Source organism: Pipistrellus hanaki, assembly GCF_964339955.1.
Source record: "Pipistrellus hanaki genome assembly, chromosome: 6".
In the NCBI taxonomy this organism is placed as follows: domain Eukaryota; kingdom Metazoa; phylum Chordata; class Mammalia; order Chiroptera; family Vespertilionidae; genus Pipistrellus; species Pipistrellus hanaki.
The window spans coordinates 56,689,737-56,711,239 of record NC_140508.1 but is presented as its reverse complement, the minus strand read 5'-3'; the positions used below and the strand labels follow the sequence as shown (position 1 = coordinate 56,711,239).

The following is a 21,503-nucleotide window of genomic DNA, read 5'->3' as shown; positions in this document are numbered from 1 at the left end:
AAGATGTGGTGGCCATCTTGTGGTGGCCATATGGACACAAAATGGCCACCACAAGATGGCCAGCAGGAGAGGGCAGTTGTGAGCGATCAGGCCAGCAAGGGAGGGCAGTTGGGAGGGACCAAGCCTGCAAGGGAGGGCAGTTAGAGGTGTTCAGGCCTGCAGGGGAAAGCAGTTAGGGGCGATTGGGCTGGCAGGGGGGCAGTTAGGTGTTAATCAGGATGGCAGGGGAGTGGTTAGGGGTGATCAGGCTGGCAGGCATAAGTGGTTATGGGCATCAAGAAGGCAGGCAGGTGAGCAGTTGGGAGCAGGCAGTCCCGAATTGTGAGAGGGATATCCGACTGTCCAGTGGGATCAGGCCTAAACAGGCAGTCAGGCATCCTTCCAAGAGTCCCAGATTGAAGAGAGTGCAGGCTGGGCTGAGGGACATATACCCGCCTGTGCACGAAATTTGTGCACTGGGCCTCTAGTCCTATATAATAAAACCCTATGATGCAAATAGACTAAACAATCACTATGACCCACAATGACACCAGGGGGCAGACACACAATGCAGGAACTGCCCCTGGTGGTGGGAGCTGCCCCTGGTGGTCGTGCCGCTCAGCCAGAAGCCAGGCTCATGGCTAGAGTGGCTGTGGTGGGAGCATCCACTGAGGGGGTTGAAGACTGTGAAAAGGCACAAGCCAGGCTGAAGGACCTCTTCCCCCCGACCAGTGCACAAATGTTGTACACTAGGACTCTAGTTAGAATAGCCTATATAATAAAGAGTTAATATGCAAATTGGCCATCACTCCAACACACAATATGGCTGCCCCCATGTGATCAAAGATGGCTGCCCCTATGTGGACCCAAGATGGCCAGCAGGGGAAGGCAGTTGTGGGCAATCAGGCCAGCAGGAAAGGGCAGTTGGGAGGGACCAGGCCTGCAAGGGAGGGCAGCTGTGGGCATTCAGGCCTGCAGGGGAGGGCAGTTGGGGGCAATCAGGCCTGCAGGGGAAGGCAGTTATGTGTGACCAGGCCAGCATGGGAGGGCAGTTAGGCATTGATCTGGGCAGTTGGGGGCGATCAGGCTAGCAGGGAAGCAGTTAGGCGTCAATTAGGCTGGCAGGGGAGCAGTTGGGGGGTAATCAGGCTGGGAGGCAGAAGTGGTTAGGGGCAATCAGGGAGGCAGGCAGTGAGTGGTTAGGAGTTAGCAGTCCCAGATTATGAGAGGAATGTCTGACTGCCAGTTTAGGCCTGATCCTGTGGGGGATTGGGCCTAAACCAGCAGTCAGACATCCCCCGAGGGGTCCCAGATTGGAGAGGGTGCAAGCTGGTTTAGGGACACACACACACACACACACACACACAAACACACACACACCCGTGCATGAATTTCATGCACTGAGACATTAGTAATAAAGAATATGCTTATAACCATATTGTAGAAAAAACTAAGGCAAACATTATTAAACACATAATTAATAATATTATTATATACAATCAACAAAGTTAAAAGAGAAGTCCTATATGAGAAAGTATTTGCAACACAGGTTTGAAATCCAGAATACGTAACACCTTCTCTAAACCAGCTGTTCACAAAGTATGTTCTCTAGTGTAATAGTTTCAGACATCCCTGGGAAATTATTAGAAATGTAAATCCTAGGACTCATCTCAAACCTACTAAGTCAGAAACTCTGAGAGTGATGTCCAGCAATCTATTTTAATAAGCCCTACAGATGATTCAGATACAAGCTCTAATTTGAGAACCACAGCTTTAACTATTGAAATGGCCACAGCAAATTAACAGGCTTTCACAGATGACATAAAGTGTCCAATAAAGGCTAGAGGAACTGCATAACTTAATAATTAAAGGAATAATTTAACTGCCAATTAGCAAAATTTAAATTTAGGCTGACCAGAAATGATCATAGGGAAGCTGGAACTCTCATAGTTTTTTGGTGAAGGTACCACGACCTTCTGGGAAGGCAATCTGACAGTAAATATATAGTGTTCCTCAAAAATGTACACACAGGAGAATCCAAGATGGCTGCTCGGGTAGGCAACTAGCCGCAGCCGCACACAACAATTTTAATAAAATACAACTAAAATATAAAATGGACATTACCCAGAACTACAGGAAAGTCGACTGACTGGAAATCCTACAACAAGAAGCAAGGAGAAAACCAGAAGGAAGCACGGAGGAGCTGTAAAAGCCTAAGGTACGGAGACACGCGGCGCACGCGAAGAGGACGGAGCCGGAGAGGAGGGAGGCCGAGTGCCTGGCGGGCGTTCCCTAGCGGAAAGGAGATAAAACTCCGACTGTGCTGGGCCCCTGACTGCTCTGAACCCCAGTTCTGGGCCAGACCCCGGGGACTCAGGCTCAGCCATAGGGAGCTGGGCTGTAAGTCGGAACCCCGGGGTAGCGGAGAAAGGAGGTCCCGGAGGCGCGCACACTGCCCCCAGAGAAGGGACGGTCGGCTGTGCCGCGGGATTGCCCTGACGGGAAGGAGACTGGGGCTCCAGACTGCTGTGAACGCCACCTCCAACTCCACTTCCAACTGAACTGAACCCCAATACCGGGCTCATTGTGGGAGAGCATAGACTGTTTGGCAGCAGGCGAAAATCGAGGGCACCTTTCTCTCAGAGGCGCCGGCAGCGAGCACTGAAGGACCCGCATAGGGCGGGGCTGACAGAAGCCAAAGCTGCAGGCTCCACCCTGAAACCCCGTCCCATCTGTAACTGCGAAATGCGACAACAAAATAGATCACAAACGAAAGAAATGGAGGACAAAAAGCGTCTGGATATAGAGTTCAAATCTACGCTTATAAGGTTTTTCAAGAATTTCCTAGAAAAGATGGATAAGGCCTATGAGGATATGAAAAGAGATCAACTAGAATTAATAAGGAGTCAACAAGAAATGATAAGGGATCAACAAGAAATAAAGAATACATTGTCTGAAATAAAAAATATTCTACAGAGTCCTAAAAACAGAAGGGAAGATCGCAAGAATCAAGTCAAAGATTTGGAACATAAAGAGCCAGAAGACACTCCTCCACAGAAGCTAGAAGGCAAGAGAATCCAGAAAATTGAAGATAATGTAAGAAACCTCTGGGACAACTTCAAGCGAACCAACATCAGAATTATGGGGTTCCAGAAGATGAGAGAGAGCAAGATATCGAAAACATACTGAAAGAAATAGTGACAGAAAACTTCCCCCACCTGGTGAAAGAATTTGACTTACAAGTCCAGGAAGCGCACAGAACTCCAAACAAAAGGAATCCAAAGAGGACCACACCAAGACACATCATTATTAAAATTCCAAGAGCAAAAGATAAAGAGAGAATATTAAAAGAAGCAAGAGCAAAGAAGGTAGTAACTTATAAAGGAGCACCTATACGATTGTCAGCTGACTACTCAACAGAAACCATGCAGGCCAGAAGGGAATGGCAAGAAATATTCAAGGTGATGAATAGCAAGAACCTACAGCCAAAAATAAGCTACCCAGCAAAGCTATCACTCAGAATCGAAGGCCAGATAAAGAGCTTCACTAATAAAAAAAAGCTAAAGGAGTTCATCACCACCAAACCAGAATTATATGAATTGCTGAAGGGGGTTCTTTCAGAAGAGAAAGTAAACAAAGATAAAAATTATGAACAACAAATACGTAATTATCAACAAGTGAATCTAAAAACCAAGGAAATTAAAAAAATCTGATGAACAATATTAACTGTTGAATATAATAGAATCAGAGGTATGGAAGGGGAGTGAACTGACGATTCTTGGGGAAAAGGGGAGAGGGGGGCGTGGGAAGAGACTGAACATAAACTGTGCACCTATGGATGAGGACAATGGGGAGAGGGGAAAGGGCAGAGGGTGGGGTGGGAACCTGGTGGAGGAGAGCAATGGTGGGGGGGGGGGAGGAACATTTGTAATAATATGAAAAATAAAAACTTATTAAAAATAAATAAATAAATAAAAATAAAAATTTAAAAAAATGTATCTTCTCCCCAAGACTGTAAGCAAAAAAAAAAAAAAAAAAAAAATGTACACACATACTTTGAATAATTATAAAGACAGTGTTTAATAAAATACATTTTATTTTCAAAATTGAGCTATCAGCTGTGACAGTGTATACATATATTTTTTAGTAGACACGCTGTATTTATCTTTAAAAAGTTTAAGCACATACACTTCAGTTTGGAAATTCTACTTCTTGGTATCTACAGTAGAGAAATTCTAACAGAAAGCAGCATAATCCACCCCCCATCAAAAAACAAAAAACACCCAATATTATTTGTAATAGACCCCAAAAATGTAAAACAGTCACGATTTTTGTCAACAGAAAACTGCAGAATGTGTTTCACAGCTGTTTAAAAAAAATGTGGGAGATTTACATGTCCCAAAAGAAAAGATCTCCATGGTGGCCCATCTCTTTAAAGGCGGCAAAATGATCACAGGGTCTTAGATCAGCTTTCTCAAAAAACGCATAAAAATAACACTAAAAGATTTGGGGGTTTTTTCTCTTAAAGAGGCCTAAACATACAAAAAAAAACAAAAACAAAAAAAACAATAAAAATAGGACAACAGTAATAAGGGCAGGATCTTTGACCCCCTGGGGGCAGCCTTCTTATGTGTTGGAGTGATGGTCAATCTGAATATTACTCTTTTATTAGATAGGATAGAGGTGCATGGGTGGGGGCCAGCTGGCTTGCCCTGAAGTGTGTCCCGGATCAGGGAGGGGACTCCCTTGGGGTGTGGGGTGACCTGGGCGAGGGGCCTATGGTGGTTTGCAAGCTGGCCACGTCCCCCTGGCAACCCAAGTAGATATCCTGATATCTGGGGTTTATTTATCTTCTATAATTGAAACTCTGTAGCCTGGAGTGGAGCCAAGCCTCCTCCTCGCTCCATGGCTTCTGACATTTCTGTTGGAATTTATGTATCTTCTATATTTGAAACTTTGGAGCCTTAAGTTGAAGGCTGGGCCGGCCAGGGTGTGTGGAAAGCTTGGCTTCCTCGATTGCCAGGGAAACCCAAGCCTACTTCCTGCTCTCTGTGGCAGCAACCATTTTTGCTGGGGTGAATTTGCATACTCGCTCTGATTGGCTGGTGGGCATAGCAGAGTGATGGTTAATTTGCATATTACTCTTTTATTAGACAGCATTTCTCCTTAATTTAAAATACCACCTTTAGCATATAAATATATATTAATATTTTGCTTACCTTTAACAGAAAACTTAATTGCTTTAGATGGTAGTGGTCTTCCAGCATAAGTGTCTGCATTACTTTCATTCAATACAACTTGTAATTTCAATGTGTAATTCCCCAATTTTTGAATATTTTCTAGAAAAATAAAAAATAAATTATAAATCAAGTCAACATGAATGACATTGATACAATTTTTAACATTCAGAATAACTCACCCATTTTTTTAAACCAGTAAGGCCATTTTCCTCCATGTTGACTAATATGTGAAATGATTTCTTTATTTCCACTTGAAGCTTAATAAAAAAAAATAATAAAAAAGAAGCATTTATTACCTGTGAAACTGAATATGAATATAAAGTGTTACAATAGCATCAAATAATTTTTTTTTTGCTTTAATTTTTAAAAGTTATTTTGAAAATTTTAAAGATCTAAAGCATATATTCAACTGCAGCCAATCAAGCCCTGTTTCAGTGCTACTCTTCCTAACGTTCTATAAAGCTCACTTTTGCCTGTGAAAATAAACAGAAACCTCAGTTAAAATGGAGTCCCAATACATTGAAAAAAGAGATAGAGGAAGATATAAACAAGTGGAAAAATACTGTATTCATGAATTGGTAGAATTAACATCATTAAAATGTTCATACTACCCAAGGAAATCTACAGGTTCAATGCAATCCCTATTAACCATATTAAAAAATTAAACTATATAAAAGTCAACTCAAAATGACCACATGGGTCAAATAATGGATCAAATAATAAAATGTAGGAGCTAAAACTGCAAAACTCATAGAAGTAAACATTCAAGAAGAGCTTCATAACTTTGGATTTGGCAATGATTTATTTGGAAAGCACAGGCAACAAAAGCAAAAATACACAAATTGGACTATTCAAAATCTAAAACTTTTCTGCATCAAAAAATACCATTAATAGGGTAAAAAGGCAACCTATAGAGTCAAAGAAAATACCTACAAATCATATTATCTGACAAGGGATTATTGCACAAACTATATAAAAACTCTTACAAATCAACAACAAACAAAACAAAATTTGATTTTAAAATGGACAAGGACTGGATTAAACATTTCTCAAAGAATATGTAGGGATGGCCAATAAGCATATGAAAAGATGCTCAACTTCACTGATCATTAGGGAAATGCAAATCAAAACCACAATACAGTATCACAATTAGGATATTAAAATAACTAGCATGTTGGCAAGGATGTGAAGATATTGGAAACCTTCTATATTGTTGATGGGAATGTACACTCATGGTGTGGATAATGGATAAAAAAGTTAAAAAACAAGGTGACTCAAGATGAGCAATAATACCCACTTCTTTCCTCTTTACCAAAGAGTGGGTAAGGCTTATTATGTGAACCAAGTACTTTTGGCCAACAGTATTTTCTTTTTCTTTTTTTTGTCACTTTTTTTTTTAATTAAATTATTATCTGTGTACATATTTTAACATTGCCCCCCCCCCATACATACCCTCCCTTCCCAGAGTTTTGTGTCCATTGGTTGTACTTATATGCATGTATACAAGTCCTTCAGTTGATCTCTTATCTCCCCCAGATCTGCTTGTTGCTTTACTGTCTTTATATCTGTCTTTTGGTTCATCAGTTTATAATGTTCTTTAATATCCATAAATGATTGAGGTCATGTGGTATTTCTCTTTCACTAACTGGCTTATTTCACTCAGCATGATGTTCTCTAATTCTATCCAAGTTGCTGCAAATAATGAGAATTCATTCTTTTTTATGGCAGCATAGTATTCCATTGTTTAGATGTACCATAGTTTTTTGATCCAATCATCTGCTGACGGGCACCTAGGCTGTTTCCAAATTCTAGCTATTGTAGATTGTGCTGCTATGAACATAGGGGTGCATATTTCTTTTCTGATTGGTGTTTCTAGTTTCTTGGGATATATTCCTAGGAGTGGGATTACTGGGTCAAATGGAGTTCCATTTTCAGTTTTTTGAGGAAACTCCATACTGTTCTCCACAGTGGCTGCACCAGTCTGCATTCCCACCAGCAGTGCATGAGGGTTCCTTTTTCTCTGCAACCTCGCCAACACTTGTAGTTTGTTGATTTGTTGATGCTGGCTATTTTGACAGAGTATTTTCTACTTAGAGGAGATTTAAAGATTATTTACTGAGTCACAGTATTTTCTACTTAGAGGGGATTTAAAGGTTATTTACATTCCTATCTAGTACAAATTATTATACTATACATGTATTTTAGCCCATATAGTTACCTACATGGGTAAATTCAGAATAAAGTTTTTTTAAAGATACTAAGAATATTATCAATTAAAAAACTCAAATTATTCATAACACATTTGAAGTTCCTAACTTTAATAAAATCTAAGGTTGCTAAGTTATCCTTAATTATATAAATATATTAAAATCTATATTTCACATTTAAGGACAATATTAAAGATCCAAATTAGTTTTTATACTTACTGTGTAATATAACTTTGAGCTCAACTAGGAGTTTTTTTGACCCTCCATGACCTGTTCCTGGAAGCTTTTGCATCGCTTCTCCTTTTTTATTCAGTATTTCAATCCTTAATGCACCTATTATTCCAAAATTTAAAGTAAGAGTGTCTTAGTTACACCCAATAATATGATGATTGGGCCAGGTTTTCACACTGCATTTTAATTTTTCATGGTCTTTTACATATTGGCAATGTCAGTATTAAGGAAAAAAAACAAACGAAAAACATACCAATGGTGGTTCCAGCAGGCCTAATCTCATTGGGAAATAATTCATCTCCTTCAGGCCAAGTTACTGACAATCTATCAGGAAGCCTAATAGGAAACCGACACATTAATGTTGAAGCCCACATTTAAAAAAAACTAACATTTTGAGTATTTCTCCATGTTATAAATTATTTTCGTACACAAAACACTTTAGTTTCATAAACTGTGTTAATTATGGTTTTAATTAGAAAATAGAAGTTACAAGAAACTTTAGTATTTGTCATATATTTTGAAAGGTTAAATCTGAACTTCTATATGACTAATAATCTAAAAGTTTTCTCCACCTTAACCATGGTTACTGAAAAGTCAGGCAAAACCTCTTAGCATTAAGAGCCAGAATTTGTCAATTTTTCAAATTTTTTCATTATTGTGTAAGTTATCCTTTGAAGATATAATAAATTCTTAAGAAGAGGATTACCAGTTAGATTCAGTGAGAATCAAAATGTCTCCATCATTAGCTACATAAGAATCACAGAGAGAATTTTGTTTTTCAATTTCCTTTTACTTCTCTTGTACTAATCTTTACCTCTCAGAAGTTACTACAATTTTCCTCTTGTTGTAGGCCAAAGTTGTTTTTTCTTTAAAATATCCTAATCATAGTGCCTATAATAGTGATACTTTAGATATATAAAATCTCTTTTTTTCTGTAAAACAAATATTGGATTCTCGATATTTTTTTTTTTTATCTTACCACTTGCAGTGATTTTTTTTTCCATTTTTTTATTAAGGTATTATGTGTACATACCTTACCAATCCCCGCCCACTCCCATATATGCCCTTCCTCCCCAGAGTTTTCGATTTTTTAATGTTGTCATAATATATACATCTAGACTACAAATGCCCTATTAGAAGAGCATAACAACACACAAAAGAATAGTTGAAAGCATTATGATCTACTCTAGATTTTTTTTATTGCTATCATGCATCTTGAAATGTGAATTACCTTGCCATTTCATCTTCTACGTATTTTTTTACAGCTTTCTCAGCAAAGGTCCTATCCAGTTTTGCAATTGGCACAACTTTTGTTTCATCATACAGTGCTCGAGGTTCCTAAATCAACAAATTAAATTTATATCAACCTTTCAAAGAAAACTGTTTGAATTTAACTGCAATACATTCATTTATTTCTTCCAAAGAAATATATTTACCCTCATTAAATATATAAATTCGTAAGTTATTATTACATTACACCTCTGTTTATTTCCATTTTTCATGTTATCTCCATAGGCCTAATTAAATACCATTCAAATATTAACAAAAGCATGGTATAGAGATAAAGCCCAATCAAGTTTTAGAGTCAATTTTTAAAATTTAAATTTTTTACTGCCATTTATTCCCTCTATGCCCTCTTTTACCAACACACATCCCCTCCATCCCTGCAATCACCATACCGTTGTCTATGTTCACGAGTTCTCTCTTTTTTTTTAATATATATTTTTATTTATTTCAGAGAGGAAGTGAGAGGGAAAGATAGAAACATCGATGAGAATCATTGATCGGCTGCCTCCTGCACGCCCCCTACTGGGAATTGAGTCCGCAACATGAGCATGTGCCCTTGACCAGATTTGACCCAGGGACCTTCCAATCAGCAGGCTGACACTATCTTCTGAGCCAAGCCAGCTAGGGCCAAGAGTTCTCTTTTTACACACTTTTTTACTCAATCTGTGCCCCCAGCACCTCCTCTCCCAGAGCTGTCTCCCTGCTCTAAGTCTCTATTTTGCTTCTTAGTTCAGTATGTTTATTAAATTTCACATATGAGTTAAAGCATATGATACTTGTCTTTCTCTGACTGGCTTATTTCACTTAACATAATGTTAGAATAATTCATTCTTAAGAGAATTCTGGCTCTAGTGTTTCTAGTTTGTGGGCCTTGGATGAAATGTGCACTTTACAAAGTGCACAAATGTGCACATTTGTGGTAAGTAACAATAATATACACTGAGTGGCCAGATTATTATGATCTCTGAACGCATAATAATCTGGCCACTCGAGTGTGTGTGTGTGTGTGTGTGTGTGTGTGTGTGTATGCACGCGGGGACATGGGCGGTTGGCCTGTCTGCCTGCTGGTCAAACTCCCAGTTAAGGGGACAATTTGCATATTAGCCTTTTATTATATAGGACATATACTGAGTGGCCAGATTATTATTCATTTAGAGATCATAATAATCTGGCCACACAGTGTATGTATATTTGTTAAACATTGAGCATACAAATGTTAAATTCTATATATTATTAAAACCACCAAATATGAAGTATAAAAATTCATGCTAACACTACGCAATGAAAAAACGTTTGTACCTTTATTTCTACATTTAAGCAAAAGTAAATGGTACCAACATACTTTCAATAAATATTTTGTATCACTTGTTGTCTTACCATTGCAATTTGAACCTCTCCTCCAGTAGCATATACTTCTCCATCATGATTACCATAAAGAAAAAATTTTTCTATGCTTCCATAATAAAGAGGAAGTGTCTTGATTGTCTTCACCTAGTATTTAGTTTTGAAAGAAGGCTTTAATGTTAATATTTACTAAGAGAAACAGGTTAATAGAATAATTATTTCATACAAAAAATAATTATTTTAAACAAAGGAAAAAATTTGATATCTATCATTAGAAAAATTAATTTTTAAAAAATCATTCTAACATCCCAAAAAAATTAGAATTGTGAAGTTCTCAATTATTATTCCCAACACATTTTATAAAGACACAGTACATTTTTCATACAAAAATGTCATATCTATGCATATGTCAAAGTAATTATTATAAATACCAAAGTTTCTCAAATCTTTTTCCACCATAAAATCTGGCTTTCAGACTATCAACAATGACTTACAAACTCCAACTAGTTATCACTTCCTTCAAATAAATTAGCTTAATACTTGCCTATAGCATTTCTTTTCCTTACATGGCTTAAAAAAATTAAAGAGTAATTTCCATTATCCAACTCAGAAATCATTGACAAGAACTATACGAGTTGATACTTAATCTTTCAGTCTAATTTCTAAACTATTTCTTTTCACATACACATAGCCCAAGTTTACCACTTGCTGTTTCTCTGAACTTACAAATATCTTTGTCTATGCTCAAATTAACTCTGAGAAAGAATTTGACAAAGCTGATCACTCCGCTTTTCTTAAAACTCTTCACTTGACCTCCATATTCTACTACTTTCCTTCTATCTCACCAGCTTTCCCTTTCATTCTTTTCAGCTCCCCCTTTTTCATTCTAATCCCTAAATGTTAGAAATACATGTAGTATGAGAATCCAAGATAGCTGCACAGGTAAACACCTAGCCGCAGCAGCACACAACAATTTCAATAAAATACAACTAAAATATAAAATGGACATTACCCAGAACTACAGGAAAGTAGACTGACTGGAAATTCTACAACGAGAAGCAAGGAGAAAACCAGAAGGAAGAGCAGAGGAGCTGTAAAAGCCTAAGGTATGGAGACATGCGGCGCGCGCCGAGAAGACAGAGCCGGAGAGGAGGGGGGGCTGAGTGCCTGGCTGGCGTTCCCTAGCAGGAAGGAGATAAAAGCTCCGACTGTGCTGGGCCCCAGTTCTGACTGCTCTGAACCCCAGTTCTAGGCCAGACCCCGGGGACCCAGGCTCACACAGAGGGAGCTGGGCTGTAAGGTGGAACCCCAGGGGAGCGGCAGAGGAGGTCCCGGAGGCGCGCACATTTGCGCACAGAGAAGGGACTGTTGGCTGTGCTGCACACGGGATTGCCCTGGCGGGAAGGAGACAGGGGCTCCAGACTGCTCTGAACGCCACCTCCAACTCCACTTCCAACTGAACTGAACCCCAATACCGGGCTCATTGGGGGAGAGCTTAGACTGTTTGGTAGCAGGTGAAAATCGAGGGCACCTTGATCTCAGAGGCCTTGCAGCAAGTACTGAAGGACCCTGAGACTCAGGAGCCACATAGGGCGGGGCTGACGGAAGGCAAAGCTGTAGGCTCCACCCTGAAACACCACCCCAACAGGGAAGCTGCAAAAATGCCGAGACGAAATAGATCACAAACGAAAGAAATGGAAGACAAAAAGCAACTGGATATAGAGTTCAAATCTACACTTATAAGGTTTTTCAAGAATTTCCTAGAAAAGATCCATAAGACCTATGAGGATATGAAAAGGGATCAACTAAAATTAATAAGGAATCAACAAGAAATGATAAAGGATCAACAAGAAATAAAGAATACATTGACTGAAATAAAAAAATATTATACAGAGTCCTAAAAACAGAATGGAAGATCGCAAGAATCAAGTCAAAGATTTGGAACATAACGAGCCAGAAGACACTCCTCCGCAGAAGCAAGAAGGCAAGAGAATCCAGAAAATTGAAGATAATGTAAGAAACCTCTGGGACAACTTCAAGTGAACCAACATCAGAATTATGGGGGTCCCAGAAGATGAGAGAAAGCAAGATATCAAAAACATACTGAGCCGAAACCGGTTTGGCTCAATGGATAGAGTGTCGGCTTGGGAACTGAAAAGGTCCAGGGTTCGATTCCGGTCAAGGGCATGTACCTTGGTTGCGGGCACAGCCCCAGTAGGGGGTATGCAAGAGGCAGCTGATCGATGACTCTCTCTCATCGATGTTTCTAACTCTCTATCTCTCTCCCTTCCTCTCTGTACAAAATCAATAAAATATATTTTTTTTCAAAAACATACTGAAAGAAATAGTGACAGAAAACTTCCCCCACCTGGTGAAAGAATTAGACTTACAAGTCCAGGAAGCGCACAGAACTCCAAACAAAAGGAATCCAAAGAGGACCACACCAAGACAAATCATAATTAAAATTCCAAGAGCAAAAGACAAAGAGAGAATATTAAAAGCAGCAAGAGCAAAGCAGGTAATTACCTATAAAGGAGCACCTATACAATTGCCAGCTGATTTCTCAACAGAAACCATGCAGGCCAGACGGCAATGGCAAGAAATACTCAAAGTGATGAATAGTAAGAACCTACAGCCAAAGATAATCTATCCAGCAAAGCTATCATTCAGAATCGAAGGTCAGATAAAGAGCTTCACTAATTAAAAAAAAGCTAAAGGAGTTCATCACCACCAAACCAGAATTATATGAATTGCTGAAGGGGGTTCTTTCGGAAGAGCAAGTAAATAAAGATAAAAATTATGAACAACAAATACGTAACTATCAACAAGTGAATCTAAAAACCAAGGAAATTAAAAAAAAAAAAAATCTGATGAACAATATTAACTGTTGAATATAATAGAATCAGAGGTATGGAAGGGGAGTGAACTGACGATTCTTGGGGAAAAGGGGAGAGGGGGATATGGGAAGAGACTGAACATAAACTATGCACCTATGGATGAGACAATAGGGGGTGGGAAAAGGGCAGAGTGTGGGGTGGGAACCTGGTGAAGGAGAGCAATGGATGGGGAGGGAGAAAGGAAGATTTGTAATAATATGAACAATAAAAATTTATTTAAAAAAAAAATACATGTAGTATGACTACAGAAAAAGAACGTAGTTATACACAGTACTTTTAAGCGATTGCATCCAAATTCTAGTTTTAAATACATGACAATGATTCTCACGTTTATGGAGAGAATGAACACACTTCCACCTTTGTAATAATCTGTGTAAACCTGAGGCTACTTCTTTCAAGGTCCTTAAAAAGCCTAAAGAATTTCATGATTTACTCTCTTCTCCTAGGCCCATCCTTTTTTCATAGTAATCACCTTCTGACTTATTATTTATGTTTAGGTTATCTATTTTTAAGCTATAATAAAGCACATCTAATAGATCTCTGAATTCTCCACAACGCATTCTTGTAAGATCTATAGCAACTTAAAGAAGCACATAATAAAATTTTAAAAATATGTATTTTATTGATTTTTTACAGAGAGGAAGAGAGAGGGACAGAGAGTTAGAAACATCGATGAGAGAGAGACATCCATCAGCTGCCTCCTGTACACCTCCTACTGGGGATGTGTCCGAAATCAAGGTACATGCCCTTGACTGGAATCGAACCTAGGACCTTTCAGTCCACAGGCCGACGCTCTATCCACTGAGCCAAACCGGTTTCAGCAGCACATAATAAAATTTGCTAAAAAGTCATAATTTCAAAACACATTAAACATTGAAAATATCTATTTGAGTAAAATTTATTGCAAGAAACAATAAAAACCTTGCTAACTGAGCCTTAGGCAACAAAAAAGTTTTGTGGTTTTTTTTAATGCCATGCTAAATTATGAAATTAAAATCAGTTTGGCCTTTTCATTTTTTCCTGGCTCCTGAGGAACCAATCAATACATACATTATTTTTAATTGTTGCTAAATTCTAATACATCAAACCAATGTCACCCCAATAAATTCAATAAAATTTTTAATTCTAGTACATCTATTAGTTTCAAATTCTACTAAATATTGAATCTAAAAAAAAAGTTAAACCTACCAGCTGTCCTGCTTTGTATATTTTTCCATCCCATTCTATTGCTGAGTATGTGGCCCAGGGGCCCTGTTTTCTAGCAGGAAGATCAGGGCGTGTGATTATTCCTTTAAAAAGTGTGAATTTTATTTGTTTGTCATACTTTTCATGACAGTCTTTGAGCCAGAAAGAAAATTCTCTGTCAATTTTCACTCGCTGCTCCTGTAAAATTTGAGAACATTCTATGAAATATAGTTAACAAATACAACCAAGAACACTTGTCATTTATTCCATTTTTTCTTTCACATACCCACCCAGAAAACTTAATAAAATAGCTAGAATATTTTGCTGGATTTTTCTTCCATACAAATTTAGATTTCTAACAAAACCAGTATTACAGAAAGCAAATATTTATTATTACCTTGGAACCAAGTCTTAATAGTCAATACCAACAATAAAACTTTACTTACCTGCTTTAAATCTTAGGATACACAAAAAAAATTATGAATAGTAGAGGCAATGAGAAAGGGGTAAATAGAAATCTTATCACTGTGAATCATGCAATTCTCAATAGGGCAATAAATAACTTATTTTTTAAATCAATCTTTATTGTTCATATTATTACAAAGGTTCCTTATTTCTTCCCCCTTCCACCAGGTTCCCACCCCACCCTCTGGCCCTTCCAATAAATAACTTTTTATGTATCGAGGATATATATATATATATATATATATATATATATAGTACACAAACATACGTAAGGCATATCTATGGTATTAAAATATCATGGGGGAAAGCATAAGAAAAATAAAGGTCTAAAAAAGGTTCCAGATGAGGGTGATAATAAAAAAAGGGTTGAGAAACCCTCCTATGCAAAACACATTTTTCCTTTTAATTATGTAACATATATTTATTACCTATCCCAAAAATTAAATCATAAGGTAAAAACAGTGTTTTCTAATAATATATTAGAAAGTATTATTGCATATCATTCTTCACCCTGCTGGGAGATAGTTTAGAGATTTATACTCAAACATAAGCTGCAATATATTGTTTACTACCTGTCTTTAGGAATAGGGAAGACAATCTCCACATTACATGCTTTCACAGAAGACAATGCACAAAATTACAAAAGTTAATGTCTTTCTACATCAAAAACTATCATTCTCATTTTATCAATCAATGCATGCATTTTAATACTGACCAATCTCAAATCACCTTTTAACCCAAAATATTTCAGTTCTACCTCAAGTTCATCCTTAAGATTAGATTAAAATTGTATAGTTTGGTTATTAAAACACAAAGACAGTCCTATATTAGATAAAATTGTTCTTATATGCTCTCATTAAATAGACATCCTTTCATAGCTTCTATTCACAATGTCACAATCTTGATATTAAAATCTAATTAAGAACTTTAAATTTTATTCAAAATCATATAACCATTAGCAATTTTTAAAATTTTGTTTTTTAAATTGATTTTTAGGGGGAGGGAGAGAGAAACATTGATTTGTTGTTCCACTTATTTATATATTCATTGGTTGATTATTGTATGTGCACTGACTGGGGGTGGTATGAACACATAAACCCTCATAGGAAAAATTTATATATGTTCTTTTGATTAAAATGAAAAGTATATAAATTGTCTATAAATCTACACTCACGATGACTTTTGTTGTACATAAAATAGAACATTTGCAAATATTCAAAACTTGATATTTGTAATCATACCTGTCCATTTGAAATCCTTGTAAAAAGAGTGTTCTTATCTTTCAATTTTAGCTCAAGATCCATAAAAGTCAGTTTATTTGTGCTGACCTGGAATCTGTCATTAGTGAATAATGCACCAGATATTCTATTGTAACACTCGATTGGTGCAAGCCCTCTCTTCTTAGGAGGAGCACACCAGTCAAAGCTTGAATAGAACAAAATAGTAGTTAGTAAAAAGATTAGGTTATAAAACAATATAATTTCAGCAAAAATAAAAACTTACTCTTCAACAGATGTATATGGTATTAGACGTCCATTCCAAAAACATTCAAAAATAGGCCTTTTCCCTCTTGCACCTTTCTCAATTATATAACAATCCTCATCATCATCTTCATCTTTTAATTCTAGAACGCAGGAATAAGTGGTACAAAATGTTTATGGCTATCAAGTATATGAAACTTTTAAAAAGTATATGAAACTTCTACCGCTGAGAAATCAATTTCTATAAGTAAAATGTTAAAGTTGCTTCAGAGAAATGGTAACAAAAACTCACGTTGTATTCTAGAAAACCTAAAGGTAGCTTTATTCTTAGTTTGTCCTCAGAAAGGAAGATTTCCAAAGTGGTTATATATTACCAATGGAATTTCTCATTTAAAAGCCAAGAATTACTGGTTGGTATGCTCAGTGGTTGAGCGTTGACTTATGAACCAGAACGTCACAGTTCGTTTCCGGTAGGGGCACATGCCCAGGTTGTGGGTTCGATCCCTAGTGTAGAGCATGCAGGGGGCAGCCGACTAATGGTTTTCTCTCATCATTGATGCTTCTCTCTTTCCTTCTCCCCCCTCCCTCTCCCTTCCTCTCTGAAATCAATAAAAATATTTTTAAAATAAATAAAATTAATAATTACTTATATACTAATCAATGTGTTAGGTGCTACACTAGCTAATAAAATTGCAACCTGTTTATAAAGCAAAATAATCACACATCCGAAGACACTGTGCTCTAGCAGAATCTCTCTTCCCTAGAAATATAGGAGCATAAATTCTATGCCTAAAACACAAGTTTCAGCCCAGCTGGCGTAGCTCAGTGGTTGAGTGTCAACCTATGAACCAGGAGGTCATGGTTCTATTCCCAGGCAGGGCACATGCCTAAGTTGCAGGCTCAATCCCCAGTGTGGGGAGTGGAGGCAGCTGATCAATGATTCTCTCTCATCATTAATGCTTCTAGCTCTCTTTCCTCTCTTCCTTTCAGAAATCAAAAAAAAAAATATTTAAAAAACAACAACAAAAAATACAAGTTTCACAATTTTGTCAGAATCAGTATTTTCACCTAAATATTAGCTGGGAAACCTATGGTATCTAGTAGCAACAAGTTTATCTAATTTGGGCAAATTAATCAGTACTACTAAATTTAAGTTTAACTTTCATAAACTATTAAATTTGTGAAGATCAGATCCAGGTGATACAGCAAAAATTATGTTACAAACCATCAAACACATATTTAATACAACTATCTATAGCATTTTATGTTTGTCAGCAATACATTTTCATATATCCACTTAAATCAGGATCAAGCATTATAATAGTATATAGCAACATCTCAGTTTTTCTGGCATTAATTCAGCCCCACAAATAAGGGCTTCTTCCCACAAAAAAACCCATCACAAGGAGTCCCTAAACAAAAGTCCCTTCAGGCCAAATTGCTTTGCTCTTAGAGAACCCCTCTAATCATCACTCCAGTTATTGGTTCTTACTTTAAGAAATCATTTGAAGAACCTGATCTTCCTATCTACAAGCATACAAATATTAGAAATGGCAAATTAAACAGGGAGTGGAGACATCACAGGAGGTAGAGTCACTGAGTAGTAACATGTATGAACACTGAATAAATAATGTTGGACAAAAAAGCAGCAGTTTCTTATTTACCCCTCAAAATACCTCCATGAAGCATGAGACATGTTTTAAAAGGTAACCCCTCTCATCTCACAGATAAGGAAAACTGAGATAGGCAGTAAGGACTTTGTCAAAGTTTACACAACAGAAAGTGGCAGAGATGGGATTCAAATCAGGAAATCTGGTTACAGAACCCACAACACTAAGTACATAGAGGACGTATTCTGAATGAGAAAATTTAATATTTTTAATCTCTGAATTCAATGAAATCTAAATAATCCCACCAGGATTTTTTTTTAAGTGAATGTACAAACAGATTTCAAAGTGTATCTAGAAAAGTAAAAGATTAAGAAATAAGAATTTTGTCAAATTTCCAAAATTTGTCTTGCCCTGCAGATATCAATATATAGTATATAGCTACTAGAAGGTACCATTACTCACATGAAAAATACAAAATAGCCCTAATCAGTTTGGCTCAGTGGATAGAGCATTGGCCTATGAATTGAAGGGTCCCAAGTTCGATTCTAGTCAAAGGCACATATGCCAGAGTTGTGGACTCGATTATCACAGTAGAGGTTATGTAGGAGGCACCCGATCAATGATTCTCTCTCACCACTGATGTTTCCATCTCTCTCTCTCCCTCCCCTTTCTCTCTGAAATCAGTAAAAGTATATAAAAAATAGATCTATAGTAAAGAAACCAGATATATACCCATATAGGAACTTAATATTATAAAAGTGATATTTCAAACTATTTAAAAAATCGTTAACATTCAATATAATTGGTGCTAGGAAACTGAAGGTGTACATGGAAAAGTATTAAAGCCCTACCTTATTCTATACACAAAAAAGGGAGATTAGATTTCAGATACATTACAGATCTAAACATAAAATAATTTTTTATAACTACAGGATCACTTTATAGTCCTGAGAAGATTTTCTACAGTAAGATAAAATCAGAAAGCATGAAGAAAAACTAACTACAGAAAGTTTAAAACTCCTTTATAGATGCCATAGATAATGGGAAAACAATATGGGGGATATATAAAAGATTAATATGCAGTATATAACTAAAAGTTCAGTTCAATAAGAGATCTAAGGTAAAATATGTAATGTTTCTTAAAGCCAGTGCTTTATTCATCTAAAAGTGAATATACTCAAAAGTGAAGACTTATATAAATTATAAATACGTAACATCTTTAAAAGATTTGCGTAAGGAAAAAGGTTTTAATATTTATCTAGCCTTAATAGCCCAATTAACAATAATCGTGAAAAGAAATAATCACTATCCTAAATCACTACACATTTTGTAGCTAAGACAACAGTTTAACATACTTGATGGAAAGCATGGATCATCAGGGTAAGTTTCTCTATCATATAAGAAAGGGTGATATCGGATAATCCCTTCCACTACACCGTCTCCTTCAACGTGAGCTTTGAACTCAAAACTATCAGTTGCTGTGTTTATATACAACGTCTGCATGTCATCTTGTATTTCCCTTAGGTTGACAATCTTAGGTGCCTTCCCTTTTTCAAACATAGAAATCTAAAATAAAAATAAAACAAAAATAATTAAATTCTATGGTGACTTTTGTTCTCAGCTATGATCCAACAAAGGAATAGGCAAATACTACCTTTATTTGTACAAGTAATAATTTAGCTGAATTAAATAGTTTACATGATTTAAATAGCTATAAGTAGCATATTAGTAAAAAATATACTACTAAAAAATAGAAAGCAAAAAAAAGAACAAAGCAAAGCTGAAAGACAGGTAAGTCATGAGCACATTTATCAAGTGTCTTGCTAGAGGTAGGAAGTGGGACAATGATGTACATGAAATTCTAACAGAACCCAACACTCAAATGTTTTATTGTTCTAAATCTTACTTCACCATTATAAGACTTCTAAAACCAAAGGGAAAATATGTCCCTTTTCCTCTCTGCTCTAAGACACAATATTCAGTAACAACTCATATCTCTATAAAAGACAAAAAAGAAACTAAAAACAAAGATTCCAGAAAAACACATCTCTAAGAATACCTCTTTGTCTGGACATCAAAATACCAAAATACTTTAGTAAAAAAAAGAGAGAAGTTGTTTCTGTATTGTCTGATTTTTCTTATCCAGAGTCACCTGAACTGGAAGAGATATCTAATAATTCATAATAGTTGAAAAAGGAACTTTATCTTACTTCAATATCAATGTTGTTGAAAGGTCCAACTTCTTTTGATGTATGTTTTTCATTTCCTTTTGGGCCATGAATATAGTAATGATAAATATGCCTAAAATACAGAAAAATAACTTTATACTTTTGATTCACATAAAATTATAGTTCATATATTCTCCTACCAAAAAAATCTATAACTACTAATAGCAGTACCTAATAGACACTATATCAAGCTTTTTAAAACATATATCCCATTTAATGATAAAAAAAAATCCTGAGATACAGCTATTATTATACCTCATTTTACTAGAATACATACAGAAATTGGGGTACAAGGAGTTTATATAATTTACCTAAGGTCATATAACCTAAGAGTTTGGAAGAGTGGAGGCTTCAATCCAGGCCTTTCAAAGTTTACATACTTTATATTTCCAAGAAATGTAATTCAAAAAAACACTAGAAGGTAAGAGGCTATACTTCTACTTGTCAGGGATGTCAAGGATTAAAATATCAAGGAGTATATAGGATTGGATATGTTTAAGATATCTGTGCAAAATGAGCACATTGCTTTATAACACTCATAGTTCCTCTCCTATAGCAGTGAAAAATCTTATTCTAATATTCCCAAACAAAAAAATCACTAATGCATTCAATATTACTTCATTAAAAAAATCACTTTATTTTTAAGTAAAGGTTAAAAATAACTATATTTTGGTGACATTTTTTTCAGGGCTAAAACATACCAAATCTAATTATTCTTTAAACAGGAAGTTGCAATCTTCCTTCATATAAATTTTAATTTTAAAAAAGAATTAATTATCCTGTTTAAAATACTATGTAATAAAAGAAAAATCACTAAAAATTGTGAGATAGTTCTTCAGACATATCAAAAGCATTAGCATTATAATCAAAGGTAAATTACAACCATACATTAAGAGTTATTCTTTGTTAGTGTAGGTGTATGTACTAATTATATGTTTTATATAAACACATAGACTTTTTTCATATTAATAGACTTGCTGCATTCATTTGATAAACACAGAATATCTACTATGTAACAGGACACACTGGGTAAAAAGCAGCACATTAAAAAAAAGACATTCCAATAGGGGAAAGCAAACAAAAAAATAAGTAAAATATATGGCATGGAACATTATGACTGATCCTTAAGAGAAGCACAAAAGGAACCTGTGGGAATGATAACACTGAATTTGATAAATTTTGGCTTATTTTTATCAAAGATGTTATAATGCCTGTGCTTCAAATATCAACCAATACATTACAGGTGACCAATAAATATTTACAGAATAGGGAACAATTTTAATGCTGACATCGGAGTACTAGTTACTATATTAAAAGGAAGAAAATGGGACAGGAGCAAAACAGATAGC

The 21,503-nt window shown here is 36.2% G+C and overlaps 1 protein-coding gene across 3 annotated transcripts in view; it reads right to left on the bottom strand.

Annotated features, from left to right (window-relative positions):
* Positions 1-21,503, bottom strand: part of SMCHD1 (structural maintenance of chromosomes flexible hinge domain containing 1) — a 108,060-nt gene that overhangs the window by 66,865 nt on the left and 19,692 nt on the right. For all 3 annotated transcript variants that reach the window (XM_084888066.1, XM_084888064.1, XM_084888065.1), the window contains exons 9-19: positions 20,137-20,227; positions 19,282-19,492; positions 16,339-16,459; positions 16,077-16,260; positions 14,374-14,568; positions 10,322-10,435; positions 8,889-8,995; positions 7,911-7,993; positions 7,646-7,759; positions 5,399-5,476; positions 5,199-5,318 (exon numbers count right to left, since the gene is read on the bottom strand). In XM_084888066.1, the coding sequence (XP_084744192.1) occupies positions 5,199-5,318; positions 5,399-5,476; positions 7,646-7,759; positions 7,911-7,993; positions 8,889-8,995; positions 10,322-10,435; positions 14,374-14,568; positions 16,077-16,260; positions 16,339-16,459; positions 19,282-19,492; positions 20,137-20,227 (1,418 nt within the window). The remainder of the gene's footprint in view (positions 1-5,198; positions 5,319-5,398; positions 5,477-7,645; positions 7,760-7,910; positions 7,994-8,888; positions 8,996-10,321; positions 10,436-14,373; positions 14,569-16,076; positions 16,261-16,338; positions 16,460-19,281; positions 19,493-20,136; positions 20,228-21,503) is intronic.